Here is a 15242-nt window from a genome sequence, read left to right on the forward strand (position 1 = left end):
TTTAACTTATAAATGTTCTGATTTAATTACAATCTCTCAGGCATCAGACCACACACACACACACACACACACACACACACACACACACACACACACAGAGTCTCGGATCAGCAGCTCGATGCTTCGAGTCTCGACGTCTTTCGGCGACACGAGATCTAAACCAGAACCACGTTGCTGGTTCAGTATTTAGGCGGTCCTGTCAGTGTAGCGGACGTGGACCCGTCAGTTATAACTGTATCCGGGCAGAGGGAGATTCTGACCCTCCTTGGCCTCGAAGAAGGTGTAGGACAGGGTGATGGTGTTCACCCGGGCCATCCTGGGGTCCTCGTCGAACTCCGGGTCGATGTAGAAGAAGACGGGCATGTCCACCTCCTCGTGAGGGTTCAGATGCTGCTCCTCGAAGCAGAAACACTGCGGACAGACGGCGGGAAAACACGGGCTTAACGGCTGGATGAGGACAGTTTGTCTTATCAGAGGTCTGACTTTGTTTTCCACCACGGATAGAAAAAGAACAACACGATCCCAGGAGGCATAGTTTGATTTGAGGTAATTTAAGCACCTTTCAGCACATTATTCTCCTGTTGGACATTTAGTCCCATCGTCTCGCGTCCTGAACACTGAGATAAGAACATTTGACAGATTTCATCCTGCCGTTATGATGGATTCGGTCCCTGAACTGTTTCTTTAGCTGATTCTCTGATCCACACAATTTAAGAAAAGCGAGTCTTTTGTAAAAAACAATACCCTTTGATTCAAGCATCCAGAGGATGACTCTGTCCTGAAGTGTGGAAGAAAAACCCGACGTCGCTCTGTTGAGAGGGTAAAATCCAGACTAAGACAGACCTGTTCTGGTACCCTACCTGGATCTTGTTGAAGTACTGTCCTGCCTCGAAGGGCACCACGTTGTAGGTGGAGATGCCGATGATCGGTTTATCTGTGGGGTTTTTGGCCCTGTAAAAGGCCAGCGCTGTCTCACCTGGAACCACCTGCAAAACAAAAACACAAACGTCACTGAAAAACCTCTGACCCGGCCGAAATGCAAGGCTCGCGTCTGAGTCCTTCAGTGACTCAGACCGGTCTGGTGTCGTGCTCGCCGACGGCCGTTTGCCCAGTTGGCAAAACGACTGAGCCGCTCGGAGCTTTGCAGCTGGGATGGAAGATAAGGAAAAACTGCTACGGAAACAGCCACAAGCTCAGATGTCGTCTCTGTAATCTCCAGCAGTTTGAAACTAATGAACTGGACGAGTGTAAAGGGACAAGAAAGACCAAGAATTTGTCGTTTTAGCTGCAATTTCATCATTGATCGACAAACGTGAGGCAGGTTATAGCTTCGTTCGTGCCCAGAGACGAGGTCATAGTGTATAAAGATCAGCTGCTTTTAGGTAAAAATAAGCTCAACAGAATTATGCCCAGTTTACAAGAAGCAGGAGGATGATGCAGAACTTGGCTCCAGAGCATCAGTGACACGAGGTCCGTCACCGTTCTGCACGCGAACAGATACTCGTTCGCGTTTACGCCTTTATGTTAATGTGATGGACGTTTTAACACGTCGGTCTCGCTTTTACGTTACTAACGACGGCGAAACACGAAACGTTGCTGCTGCTAAATATTCTGCAAACATTTTCCTTGTGTGTGCAAACATGTCGATAAAGCTGATTCGGATTCAAAGACGACGAAATCCGTTTAATGAGGAGGAAACGCTGCGCTGCCGTGAGGCCGCGGCAGAAGAGGGTGCAACCACGGTCATAATCTTAACAACAGTCTCTCTGGATTTCCCCTTTCAACCATACAAGCCGCGTGAATGGATGAATGAATAACCAGAAAAACACTTCACACGTTGAACTACAGCGCAGGAGAAACAGGAAGTAAACGACGCCCTGTCATTCAGTGTCCGTGCTCCGCTCCTTGTCAGCAGGACTTTTTAATTCACTGCTTCTCTGGAAGTTGTTGAGTTTTATTTGCGTTTTGCTGGTTACGACTCTACGGCTCATGTGACACGTAGTTTTCCACTGTGGTGAGATTCATTCTTATACTGAGGGGGAAATCAGATTGGATGAGAAGCCAGAGCAGTTGAAATCAGGCTGAACCTGGTCTTACAAAGATCTCGGTCTGCTGCGGTCTGAAGTTCCACTGCATGCTGGCGTGTGTGTCGGCGTTGAAGGTGATCTTGAGGACGCGCTCCTTCACCGGCTTCATCGTCTCCACCTGATCTGCGTCGTGGCCGGCCACCGCCGTGCCGCCGAGCCCCGACGCCTGACAGACAAACACAGGGGTCACGCAGGCGCACCGGAGATGAAGACATCGGCTCGGGATCAGGGTGTTAGGGGTTTTCTCTCCTCACCTGGCAGTAGAGCCTGTAGAGCGGCACTGCAGCGTACGACAGGCCGATCATCCCCACGCCAGCTGCAGCGATGTACGTCAGCACCGTCTTGTTCCTGGTCTTCCAGTCCTCCTCCTGGCTCCTGGTCTTCCTGCTTCGGCTCTTGATGCCTCGGCTCTGGACGTGCAGAGGAAGCCTCCGTCGCAGGAGGTGTCCGGTCTGAGAGTGCAGCATCCTCCCAGCGTCGCACCGCAGCGTCCGGACGCATTGTGTTAGCAGCACAGAGGTGCGCGGGTAGCAGAGGGGCGGACGCACCAGGAGAGGCAGCAGCATGGCCGGTACCCGATCGGTCCAAACCTGAGGCTCCGTCAGCAGGGAAACTCACCTGGAGGGAGGACAAACACCATCAACTCTGAATATCTGATTATGCATAAACAATAAGACACTTTATGTATTCACAACCCATAATAAACATAAAACATGTGCAAATGTGAATTAGAAAAACACCGTTTTTCCATAGCAATTAAAATTTGCAGCGTTTAGGGCTGCAACTAATTATAATTACGTTTTCATTATCAATCAATCAACAACTTGCTTCATTTAACATTTGAAAACCTTGAAAAAATCCTGCCCCAATGTAAGAATGCAGCAAATACTCAAAACTGATAAACCAGCAAATATTTGGTGTTTTAGCAGGAAATGATTTATGGATTACCAACATAGTTGCTGCTGGATTTCTGTCAACTTATCGCTTAAATGACTAATCACTGCAGCTCTGCCTTCAAGACATACATCCTCTGTTTGGACCAAAAAATCCAACCTATACATGAAGCTCTCTGACGAGAAGCGAGCACACCAAACCAAGCTCCGTTCGAGAAAATGCCATTTTAACGTTACCTTGCTTATTGACAAATGTTCCATGCATGTTGCAGTATGACTAATTCATTTCCCAAGTTTATTAAAAGTCACTTTTCGATTCGGCATATGACCCACTGTTTTATCAGCAACAGCCTTAAGCTGACCTGAGCAGGAAATATGACTCACCCTCTCAGCCAAACAATCCCGGCGACCAGCAGAGCAACAGAAATCACTTTCCTGGCTAGTGTTTTTCGGTGCATGACATGCGGTATATGCCGAATTTGTCGGTGGACACCGACGATTCTCACAATGTCTCCATTCGTGCTGTGGTATGAATGTCCGTGTGCCAAAACCCCAGCAAAGTCTTAACCGGTCAAGTTTTTAGCCGAGGTTTGCGCGCTTGTTTTAACAGGCAGCGGAATACTGAACCGTCATTCGGGCAAACCGACGTTAGAGTTAGAGTTAGGTCCATTGAGCTTCATTGGAAAAGCTGTTAAAATTAACCAAACGAGCAAAAAGCCAACATAAGACTTAGTTCTATATAGAACTCAGCGAACAGAGCCGGTTGTAACAATAAAACGACACGTTCAAACGCTTCACTTCAGATTATATTATTTAAAATGACCTTTAAATGTTTACATACCTTTAAAACGGTCTTTAAAATGCTGGTACTTTAGAAGACGAGCCACACCGTCATTCACCGCCGGACTACGACATATTATCCAACATGTTACACGGAAACATACATAACACCGGTGCGACTCACAACTAGCTCCCTCTGGCTTTGGCCACACGCAGAAAGGTTCCGCCTGTAGAGTTCCGCAGGGGTACGTACGGTGCACACTTCTGTCTTTTTATACTTGTGAGGACCCTAAACCGAACCCGATTCTAACCTGAACCTGAAAAACCGAGCGTGAACCTTCACAAAGTCCTTTAAAGCACTGAAGGGATGTGGTGGAAAGCAGCTGGTACATAGACCAGTACTAAAGTACAGTTGTGATGCACTGGTATTTTACTTGACTACTACTCCGCTTCAGTTCAGAAAGAAATATGACTTTTTACTTCACCATATTCATTTTAATAAATTCAGCCACCGTCTGCTTTGATTCAGATTAATTATACAAAATACAATCAACAAATAATAATAAGTATGAATGTGATATTATAGGTAGCAGAGTATTTCTACACTGTAGTACTGCCACAAGATCTGAGTACTTGTTCCACCACAATACAGAAATGTCCTCACTATGATGGTTTAAAACGGAGACTGGTCCTCACAAAGATAGGAATACACGCCCTGACAGGCAAGGCCACATCTTTTTCTAATTTTCCATTTGTTAAATACAAAGTTTCAGAAAACTTTACACATCAAGCCACAAAACCCGTTGAAACTGGAGCAGTGAAGATATGGACTCCACATGTCTGAGCTTTGGATTCAGATGGTTTTATTTACTGTTTATTTTCTAACTCCTCTTTGACCTTAGAAACTTTGTTGTTTTTTGTCTCTGTGGTTGTTTTTCCTCTCTTTGTGGTCGTTTTGTGTCTATTGGTATTCATTTTTTGTTGGTTTTTGCATCTTTGTGGTTGTTTTGTGTCTCTTTAAGGTTGTTTTTCATGTCTATGTGGTCATCTCTCATCTCTATGTGGTTGTTTTGTGTCTCTTTCTGGTTGTTTAGTGTCTCTTTAAGGTTGTTTTTCATGTCTATGTGGTCATTTCTCATCTCTATGTGGTCATCCATCATGTCTTTGTGGTCGTTTTGTGTCTATTGGTATTCATTTTTTGTTGATTTTTGCATCTTTGTAGTCGTTTTGTGCCTCTTTATGGTTGTTTTGTGTCTCTTTATGGTTGTTTTTCATGTCTATGTGGTCATCTCTCATCTCTATGTGGTTGTTTTGTGTCTCTTTATGGTTGTTTAGTGTCTCTTTTTTTTGTTTTTTTCCTCTATGTGTAGTCGTTTTGTGCCTCTTTATGGTTGTTTTGTGTCTCTTTATGGTTGTTTTGTGTCTCTTTATGGTTGTTTAGTGTCTCTTTATGGTTGTTTTTCATGTCTATGTGGTCATCTCTCATCTCTATGTGGTTGTTTTGTGTCTCTTTATGGTTGTTTTGTGTCTCTTTATGGTTGTTTAGTGTCTCTTTATGGTTGTTTTTCATGTGGTGTGGTTGTTCTGTGTCTCTATGTGGTTGTTTTGTGTCTCTTTCTGGTTGTTTAGTGTCTCTTTAAGGTTGTTTTTCATGTCTATGTGGTCATTTCTCATCTCTATGTGGTCATCTCTCATGTTTGTGGTCGTTTTGTGTCTATTGGTATTCATTTTTTGTTGCTTTTGCATCTTTGTAGTCGTTTTGTGCCTCTTTATGGTTGTTTAGTGTCTCTTTAAGGTTGTTTTTCATGTCTATGTGGTCATCTCTCATGTCTTTGTGGTCATCTCTCATCTCTATGTGGTTGTTTTGTGTCTCTTTATGGTTGTTTAGTGTCTCTTTATGGTTGTTTTGTGTCTCTTTATGGTTGTTTAGTGTCTCTTTAAGGTTGTTTTTCATGTCTATGTGGTCATCTCTCATGTCTTTGTGGTCATCTCTCATCTCTTTGTGGTCGTTTTGTGTCTATTGGTATTCATTTTTTGTTGGTTTTTGCATCTTTGTAGTCGTTTTGTGTCTCTTTATGGTTGTTTTGTGTCTCTTTATGGTTGTTTAGTGTCTCTTTATGGTTGTTTTTCATGTCTATGTGGTCATCTCTCATCTCCTTGCGGTTGTTTGATCACCTTTTCAACCGCAAATGTTAAGAGCCGCTTCAGACAGAGGCTCCCGTCCGGCGGCCACTGGCCTCCCATTCAGGCCCATCCGCGAACATACTGTGATCATGTAGGCTGTGCAATTATTTCATTTTTCATCCCCGAGTTCGGGAGCTACCTGTGCGGCCAGCGCGTTGTCGCTTTATCGCGGCCGCGGTTACAATCATGCGCCTCGGAGGGACGTACGGCGGCCGCGCGGGGTCAAAAGCGCGTCGCTGCCCGTGCGGAGGGGCTGCCGTAGTAATGGAGGGGGTCACAGTCGGCCAGGTATTTGACGCGGAATGCATCCTCAGCAAACGGCCGAGAAAGGTAAGGAAAGGCGGCCAGCGGCGCGGCGGGGACTGCTGTTGTGACCGGAGCCGGCTGCCCGAGTGTCTCTGACCTTGTGTGTGTTTGTCCGCAGGGGAAGTTTGAATATCTGGTGAAGTGGAGGGGGTGGTCGTCTAAGTAAGTAGCTAGCTAGCCCCCGGTGCTAGCCGACACATCCAGGAGCCGAGCAGACGGCGGCAGCAGACAATGCGCGGCTGTGGCCCGGTGTTTCAGTCTGACTAGAGCGGCGGAAAAACACCCGGTTGATCCGGTACCACGCTGGCTGGCGAACACACGGCGGATACACCGTCAAACCGCCGCCGCCGCCGCGTCTCGTCGCGGTTTTCGGCTTTTTCTCTGCCGTTTTCGCACCGAGCGGCTGCTGCTAGGACCAGTCTCGGATCGGGACCGGCTGCAGCCTCGGCCGGGTCTCCCGAAACCGGTGCGACCGCAAACCGGAGAAACGTTCGACTCGCGCTCGCCATAAAGCGGGAAGCCCCCGTTGCTCCCGTGCTCGCAGGCCGGTCCGGCACCGACACGTCCGTCCTCCGCGCGGCGGTTCACGGGGACTGACCCGCTGCGGCGGAGTTCGCGGCGTCGGTCAGATCCGGTCCGGTCCCACCGGATCAGTAATGTCTGGGAACGCAGTTTTCACCCTCCCGGACCCCGCAGGATCCGGTCTTCAGACCCACTGCGCTTATTTTACATTTTTGTTTTCAAATTCCAAGAGGAATTTAAAAACGAGGGTTTTCTTCTGTATAGTCAACGGGCTTCCTACAACCCACTGCTACTGATAATGTGAAGACTTTTCCACGCTATTTAATTAACATGCCCTGTTGTTTTTGGTTTCTTTTGGTTTTAATACCAGTCACAGGAGCACAAACTAGTCCGGACACACAGGGCTGGATTATGTTTAAAAGAAAAACTTAACCCTCCCACCAAAATGAAACCTGACTTTCAGAACCGACACCAAGACAAGGCTTGTTTTTAAAAACTTTACTCTGAGAAATCTCAACATGTTTTTCTATAAAAACCTTTTTTCCTTCATCGAAAAAATAAGTTCTCAAATGTTAAATGTGGTTTAAACTCAAGTAGTTGAGCCAGAATTGTCCTTTAAATAAAGAGTTTTTTTTTAACTCAAAATTTTAATTCATCAGTTGTCAGACAGAACTCGCGCTGAAGCCGAGTGTATGAAACTTTTCCTCGTGTGTTAAAACGTAGACAAACGTTTAAAATCCCAAGAATTGAGCGCAACTTGACCCGGTCTCTTTAGGATTGTTGGTTTGTTTTATTAAAATGATTAGTTTTCTGATGTTTTCAGGCACAACAGTTGGGAGCCAGAAGAAAACATTTTGGACCCGAGGTTACTGGCAGCGTTTCACAAAAGGTGTGTGTGTGTGTGTGTGTGTGTGTGTGTGTTGTTTTTCTGTGTTGTTTGGGACGATTTTCCTCTTAAGTGACAACTGAAGCTGTGGGACAGGCTTTTACAGTCTTTTCCCTCCACATTCATATATCCTATTAATTCCCTTATAAGAGATCATAAACCCAAAATGACGTGGATTTCTTACAAATCATTAAAAACGTAATGATGTTGGTCTTTAAAATAAGACAAACATGCTCGTCGGGCAGGGGGTCAGTCAGGCCGAGGCAGTATGGCAGCGATGCCACCTCCTTCAGACTCCGTGTCACTCTGAGCTCTTTTTTCTTTGACTTCATTAAGTATCTGTGGCAGGATCCACAGTCTGCTTTGCTGCAGAGTGAACAGGTGAACTGTTGCTCACAGATTCACACATTCAGTTTCTTCGGTGAAATCACTGGGAACAAAGCGGCCGCGTTCAGGATGAGTCCCGCTCCATCAAAGCTGCCGCCACGTTTCTATTTTCAGTCCAAATATTGGTTCCGCTGGCGAATCCTACTTTTTTCTGGTGTTTTCAGTGGTTTATTTCAGGGCGTTTTGCCTTATTTGCTGTAGCTGCGCTGCTGCAATCCTGGAACTGATCTAATCACTTACATACTGTAAATAAAAAGCAGCAGCTAGTCGGCCTCATAACGAAAACACCGTTTGTTGCACTGAGCCTGTCTATATGTCAGGAATTTCAGTGTTTCGTGAGCCGTAAAATCATCACACGTGAAAAACAACCCAAGGAGGACCGGCAGTGTATTTAGGCAAAGGCCTGTATGTTTGGCCTGTTGTAATCTTGTCTTTTGGGACTTCAGAGCTTCACGGGCGTGAGTTTCTTTCCCTAAAAGAAAGAAACTCACCGTCTTTCAACCAAATTACCAAGTAAATAAGTAAAATAAAAAGGAAAATGTTGGGGCCTCTCCCTGGTGGGGAACTGCCCACTTAGATAAATAGATTCAGTTTGAAATATCTGTCTCTGAAATTTCATCAATACAGTACGATTGAATTCAGTCATACGTTGGATGAATTAAGTTTGTGGTTCAGCATGTAAAAGAATTACATTAGGAAAATTCAGCAGCGGCTTTCATTGGGACTACTTTCTGTTGGAGAGGATGACGTATGAAAAGTGTTGCTGATGCCGACTTTTGAATTGACCAAACTGTAGCCTGATAAACCACTGGAGCGCAGGAATGAGTGAAGAGCACCGTGAGACAGTGTGGTTGTGGGTAACAGTGGGCTGCGTATTTATCCTGACACGTCCGTGCAGTTCGGCGTGGAACAAATCTGAATGCTTTATCTTAACGGTGGCGTTGCTGTCGTTTTAGGGAACAAGAGCGGGAGCTTCTGTTCCAGAAGAAAGGAAAGAGGCCCAGAGGACGTCCACGAAAGATTCTGGTGATTCTACCTGAGCCGTCCGTTGGTTTGATTAAAAATCCCAAAACAATCTCCCCAGTTTCAGTCACGTTCCTCTTCATCTCTCATCTTTCAGCAGCAGCAGCCCGCCATAAAAAACGCACCTCTGCTCCTCGTCGTCCTCTTCCTCCGGCCTCTCGTCGTCGGCCTCCTCCTCTTCCTCAGAAGATGAAGATGAAGACACGAAGAAGGTGAAGCCTGGCCCTCGTGTCCACCCCGCCCCCCAGAAGAGGCCCCAGATCATGCTGGCCAAACCCGATCCCCCCCGCAAGAAGAAGCGTGGGAGGAAGCCGCTCCACCCCGACCTGAGAGCTTTAAGACAGGCGAAGAGCAGACCTCCTCCTCCTCCTCCTCCTCTTCCTGCCCCTCCGCGCCACCACCAGGCGCTCAGACCGCCCAGAGACGAGCCGCGGCCTGGGGTGAAGAAGCCTCTGCAGCCAGCCAGCTTCACCTACACCGGGCTGAGCAGGACCTCCAGAGAAGAGGCCGCATCCGCCTCCCAGACCCCCAACAGCTCCTTCTCCCAGATGGCCGCCTCCAAATCCGGATCCCTCAGCTGCATTTGGACCAACCGCTCTCTGTCCACCTCCTCTCCATCTTCCGGTTCCTCTTCCTCCCACAACAAAGCCAGTCCTTCACCACAAAGTAAGAACTCTGTGTCCGAGCTGAAGCGCTCCTTGTCAGAATCGGGCAGCAGAGGAGACGGGTTCAAAGTGTCTCCTCTGAAACAAAGTGGCGGTTCGGGGTCACTGGGTCTGCACAGCAGCTTCGGGGGAGGACAGGCGGCGGCCCAGCGCTCCCAGCTGGGCCAGAGGAGGCAGGAGGGCATTGGAGGCCAGAGCGGCTTGGCTCAACACAAGCAGCAGAGCTCCGGCCTTTCCAAGCCGTCGTCACTGTCCTCGCCCTCGCCTCGAGACCGAGCCAACCAGGCGCTGAGCCTCCGAGCCCTCAACCTGCAGAGCGTCAGCAAGCTGCCGGCCGACAGCGGCCTTCAGGGAAACAACTCAAGCGGCGCTGTAGCCGCGGCGTCGAGGTCGAGCTTAAGGAGCGGCGGCGGCATCGTGGTGAAAGGAGGAGTGGGGAGTTTCAAAGAGACTCGAACATCAGCTGGAGGACAGCGCTCCGGTCTGACCGCAGGCGGCGCGGCAGAGCAGGGCAGGGGGAAGGAGATGCTGGCGGGAGGCAGCTCCGGCCGAGGGAACAGCGGCGGGAGGCAGGAGGAGAGGAAACACGGGCTGAACCCCCAGAACCGGAGCCTGAACGAGCTCAGCACCGGAGACTCTGACGAGACAAGCAGCAGCGAATCGGAGCCCGAGGCCGCCCTGTATCCCAACAACAGCCGGCCCAGCCTCGGCAACAACGCCACCGAGTCGGACACGGAAACAGACTGGCGGCCGACCCGGAACCTTCTGGAGCACGTGTTCGTCACCGACGTCACGGCCAACTTCATCACGGTGACGGTGAAGGAGTCTCCGACCAGCGTGGGATTCTTCAATTCACGGAATCACTGAGGGACGTCTCTGATGATGCCTCGGTCCGCAGGGCTAAGCTGGACCCGACCCTCTTCCAACACTCTTCCTACAACAGCTCTCAGGGTTCCTACACCACTCTGGAAGTTTATCTACCCACAACTCAGTCCTTCACAGATCTTTTTACACTCAGAAATGCACAAAGTGTTTGGGAAGAACATTGTGCTGTCCAAACAGACGAGACAGTTTCTGTGGTTTCAATAATCCGGTGACGTTACGTCGCAGAAGTTGCAGAAAGACGCGAAACACGGCGGGGAGCTCACACTGAATATGGAATTCCTTTGGTCAAGTATTTGTTGCAACATGGTAGGAACCCTGATGTTTAGACCCCGTTTACACCCGATAGTAAAATGCAGTCTGTGTCTGCAGAAGGAAAACTAAGAATTCAAGGTGTGAAGGCTCAGAGCGGTGGATTTGGATCACTGTCAAAAATCAGCCCGTTGGAAAGTTTCCCATTCATTCACTGCAAAAACCGTCCTAGTAAAAGTCCCAAGAGTCGACCTAATCCACCTCGAACCACCGAGTCTGCAACATTAAATCGTTTCCTCTCGCTCGCTTTTGACAACAAAATCCAACCACCGTACTTGCAACCCACGCACAAGCATGCGAGAGCCCTGCAGGACTCTCAAAATCATCTGCAGTTTGCAAACGAAAATCATATCTGAAACGTGACGTGAAACAACGCCCCGATTTCAGGCCGGAGCCGGCACTCACGCGGTGCACAGGGAAAGGCAACCTGACGTAGGATAAAGTGTCAACGTAGCAGCCGAAAACAGCCACGGGTTAGAGAACGCCACGCACTGCCGGTCGGGCCGGAAGCTCTTCAAAAAGAGCTCACTCTGGCTCCGTGAAGGTGGACAAAAACCAGCCCAGGACTTAGGAGAAGTTCTGGTTCGGGTGTTATTTTGGTAGATTTGTCTAGAGCTGCAACCATTTGTCGTTCAGTAGGTCGACAGAATATTAATTATTTTTTATAATCGACTAAATGTTTAAGTTATTCTTTAAGTAAAAATGCCAAAAACTCTCTGGTTTCGGTTTCTCCATTGTCTCCGTTTTCAGTTTTTGGTTGTTGATCGGGGACTGCGATGGACATTTTTAACCGTTTGCTGACAAACAATTAATCAAGAAGAAAATTGGTAGATTAATTCATTAAAATAAGTTAGTTGCGGCCCTAGTTTTTTACCTTTTTATACCTATGAGAAATCAAAATCTAACTTACAAAATAAGACCCAGGTTATGAGATGGAATCTTCCTGAAATCTTGGATAAATATTAAAGTAAAAACTTCCGGTTTCATGCATATTTATATACATATATGATATGACTGTGATGTTTCTCAAACCTTACCTAGAAATAAGGTTTTAAAATATCTGCCGCTTCAATATATAACTGAGCTGAATGTCATTTGTTCGTGTTGGAGCATTTACAACAACCGATAACTGAAAACGAGTCAGATCTCACAGAGGATAGTCGGGTGGAGTTAAATTGTGACGTTTTTGAATGGAGTTTGGTTCGACAAGGGTTCCTTCTTGCGCCCGAGTGTAGCTTGACAAATTAATCTTTAGTAAAGGCCCACTTGCTTGATTTTTTATTTCAACTGCATCTCATGGTCTTCATCAGCGGATAGGGTTTGCTCAGTTGTCACCATGTGAACGGAGCTTTTTCATGCGTGCTGTCACGTCTAATGATGAAGACCATTAGAGGCAGTTGAAAGCCCTGGAAAAGGCTAATAGGTGGACCTTGATTAAAGAGTGTAGTGTCGTGTCACGTTGTTTTACCGTCCCAATAAAAACTGTGGCGTGGGCTGTGATTTTTGTTCAGATTCTCAACAGTAATGAATCGATCGATCGGTTGTTTGATTGGTCCTTAACACTACGGTTGTTTCTGTCAGTTTGCAGACTGCCTCGTATTAGAAAGTGTAAAACGGGGTTGAAAACTACAGATGGATGTACGACACCACCTCTCCAGTGCCTCAGGTTCTCCTCACAGCAGGACGGTCAGACTATCAGGCCCACTGCCACCCTTCAGCTGCTTGTGACGATTAGTTCGAGTAGGACGTTTGTGCTTGTCGGACCTGTATCCAAACTAAGTGTGTGGCTTTATCCAGGGCAGCATGTTTTAAAAAAAAAAAAAAAAATTCCCCCCAAAAAAATAGAAGTGACGTCTGTCTGTGATCCACAAACTTTCATCCATAAGCAAATCCCATCTGGGTTTTTCTAGTCGTCTTTCAGTTCTCCTTGGACCAAAGGTGTTACAAATGTGAATTATCTTGTCGTTGGTTTTTTTATTATTGACAGTATTCCTTGCACTACACACAGTATAAATGTAAGCTGGTTTCTTCTCATCATCTCAGAGACATTCCATCATCACTATATTTCCAATTTTATACAACTTTAATACATTTGCTGTCACAGTGTCTTTTGGAGTTGAAAATTGTGTTAATTTATATTTGTAAATATGTTTTTTTTGTTTTGTTTTTTTTTCATGTGATATCTGATAATATCTGGTGCTCATATTGGCTTACTAGCTTCAGATACTTGTAGCCTGTGTGCCTCTCTGCCATTTTGAAGGTATTTGAAATAAACCCTAAGTACCTAAGGGATAAAAATGTCCCTGTGTGGATTCACATTGCGGCTGCTGTTCACGTCATCACCAGCAGGTGTCGCTGCAGGGCAGCGAATGAAGCTTCTGTATTGACTCGACTGCTGTCACTGTATTTTTATCTAAGCAGGGAGTGTCTCGAGATACATTCACATACTGACAGTACACAACGAGAGCGCGTGCACCCATGGTCAGCAGCATTGGAATGTTAAGTAATTATAAATCTGTCCATCTAAAACAGTTTTACTTGTTTTTAGCCAAAGTCCAAAAAGAATGAAACCAATTAATTAGAAAAACTGAAAGGTTTGACCAATTAAACTATAAATTAAAGGTCAGAGTTTAAAAACCAGCTGCAACAAAAGTGATTTCACCCTTCATTAGTGAGATCCCATTCGTTTATATTCTAAATAATTGTATGTCGGCCTTTACTTTTGATGGCAGATTGGATCCTCCTGGACGTGGATGACGCCAGTCCACCACAGATCTGTGGAGAGATGTTCTGCTTCTTCACAGATGAGTCTCTTCAGCTGCTCTTTGCTGGACGGGCTTTGTTGATTTAAAAATACTCCACAGGTTTTTCTGTTGGATCCAAGTCAGTTTTACTTCTTTAAAACTCTTGTGTGATTGTTGCAGTGAGCTTGGGATCCTCGTCCTGTTGGACAGTTCCTGTCCTGCCGAGCTTCTTCAGACTGGGAGTCGTCTTTTCACTCGGTGTTCAGTAAACCATCTGTAAATGTCGTCTCCCCGACGCCACCTGCTCTCACACAGCCCCGTATCAGCACCGCCGTGTTTCACGGTCGGCACTGTGCGGTCACTGCGTTGGTCCCGACCAGGTCCACGCCAAACCTGCCGGACTCCATCCGATCCGAACACGTTTCTTTTGGTTTCTTTTCATGTTTTTTGGCAAAGTTTATTCTTGTTGTGAGCAGTGGTTTTCTTCTCGGCCTCCGTCCGCGGAGGTCGACTCCGTGCAGTGTCACCGTCTGCTCAGTCAGCACCAGTTTCTACAGATAATCCTTGTGCCAATTCAGAATCGCTGAACCGTGACGGGCTTGTGGCGCCGTTTTTTTGAGGGCGCCACTGCTCCCTCTGCTACTGGCGGCCTGGCTCTTCCCGTGCCGCTGCTGCGGCTTTGTCTCAGCTCATGTTCAGTAGCCTTCTGATGCTCCGGTACCCTTCTCCGTTGCTCAGGCAGTTCCTTGCCATGTGGAGCCCATGCGTTGAGGTTGTACATTGGGCTGCGAATTTTCAATGTCTGTCTCACCAGTTTGTTTTGAGATCAAATACCCTACACCTCAACTCAGAAATAATACAGTTATTGTAAGAGGACTCAATTTTCTAATCATTTCGCATTTTAGCGATACTCAGAGTTGTTGACTGTGCATGAGAACACACGTCATAAATTTACAATAGTCGCATTTAACTAAACAAAACAACAACACAGGAGCTGAGAGATAAAATGCGACTACTTAAAACAACGACATTCCTCCTGAAACTTTCTGTGAATGTGATGTTTTAATGTCTGACGTGAAGGCAGCGTTTCCAGGCGAAGTTTATCTTGTACGTTTTGCCAAGCTCAGGCTGCATAATAGGAAACTGCAGTTTTACGAAGATGAGCAGATTCTAGATGATCTGGTCTGACAGCTTTAAAGGCTGTAAAGATAGAACTGTTCATATGAATCGTATAAATCACAGTGATGGGTTCTTGTTCCAGCACTCAAAATAAAATGCAGAGATTGATGATAAATGGGGAAGCCTGCGAAGTAGAGAGTCTGGTGCCTGCACGTACAGGGAGTCTGATCTAAAACTGTTAAGATGGGGACTGAAGAAGAGCCTTTTTTGCTGCAGAGGGGAACTATTTCTTAAAATGATAATCAAAACCTCATGTGGGGTTCGGCTTCTGTACGAGGTTGTCAATGAGTGTATGGAAAGATAATTTATCATTCAGCCATATTCCAAGATATTTGTATGTAGACACTTTTTCCAGTTCATTTCCTTCAGGAGTTTTAAGATTGATGTATTAA

At 46.6% G+C, this 15242-nt stretch overlaps 2 protein-coding genes across 2 annotated transcripts; one reads left to right on the plus strand and one right to left on the minus strand.

The window, feature by feature from the left end:
- Positions 1-4015, minus strand: LOC120794755 (cytochrome c oxidase assembly protein COX11, mitochondrial). The gene is made up of 5 exons (XM_040136044.1): positions 3822-4015; positions 2342-2705; positions 2098-2253; positions 861-986; positions 1-411 (listed from the first exon to the last, which is right to left on the minus strand). Exons 2-5 carry the CDS (start codon positions 2651-2653, stop codon positions 223-225), a joined length of 783 nt encoding a protein of 260 aa, XP_039991978.1. The 5' UTR covers positions 2654-2705; positions 3822-4015; the 3' UTR covers positions 1-222.
- Positions 4016-6008: 1993 nt separating this feature from the next.
- On the plus strand, positions 6009-14130 carry LOC120794587 (chromobox protein homolog 2-like). Its single transcript, XM_040135780.1, is given in 5 exon segments — positions 6009-6274; positions 6369-6412; positions 7596-7661; positions 9002-9088; positions 9172-14130. Coding segments are annotated over 5 exon segments (1770 nt in total). The 5' UTR covers positions 6009-6130; the 3' UTR covers positions 10601-14130.
- Positions 14131-15242: the final 1112 nt, after the last annotated feature.

The sequence above is a fragment of the Xiphias gladius genome, chromosome 9 (assembly GCF_016859285.1).
Source record: "Xiphias gladius isolate SHS-SW01 ecotype Sanya breed wild chromosome 9, ASM1685928v1, whole genome shotgun sequence".
In the NCBI taxonomy this organism is placed as follows: Eukaryota; Metazoa; Chordata; class Actinopteri; order Istiophoriformes; family Xiphiidae; genus Xiphias; species Xiphias gladius.

Excerpts from the sequence above, each read along its gene's own strand:
- LOC120794755 (XM_040136044.1), bottom strand. The coding sequence starts at position 2,653 with ATGCTGCTGCCTCTCCTGGTGCGTCCGCCCCTCTGCTACCCGCGCACC. Across the intron at positions 987-2,097 it reads CGCAGCAGACCGAGATCTTT|GTGGTTCCAGGTGAGACAGC; the intron begins GTAAGACCAGGT and ends TTTGTTTTGCAG. Across the intron at positions 412-860 it reads AGTACTTCAACAAGATCCAG|TGTTTCTGCTTCGAGGAGCA; the intron begins GTAGGGTACCAG and ends GTCTGTCCGCAG.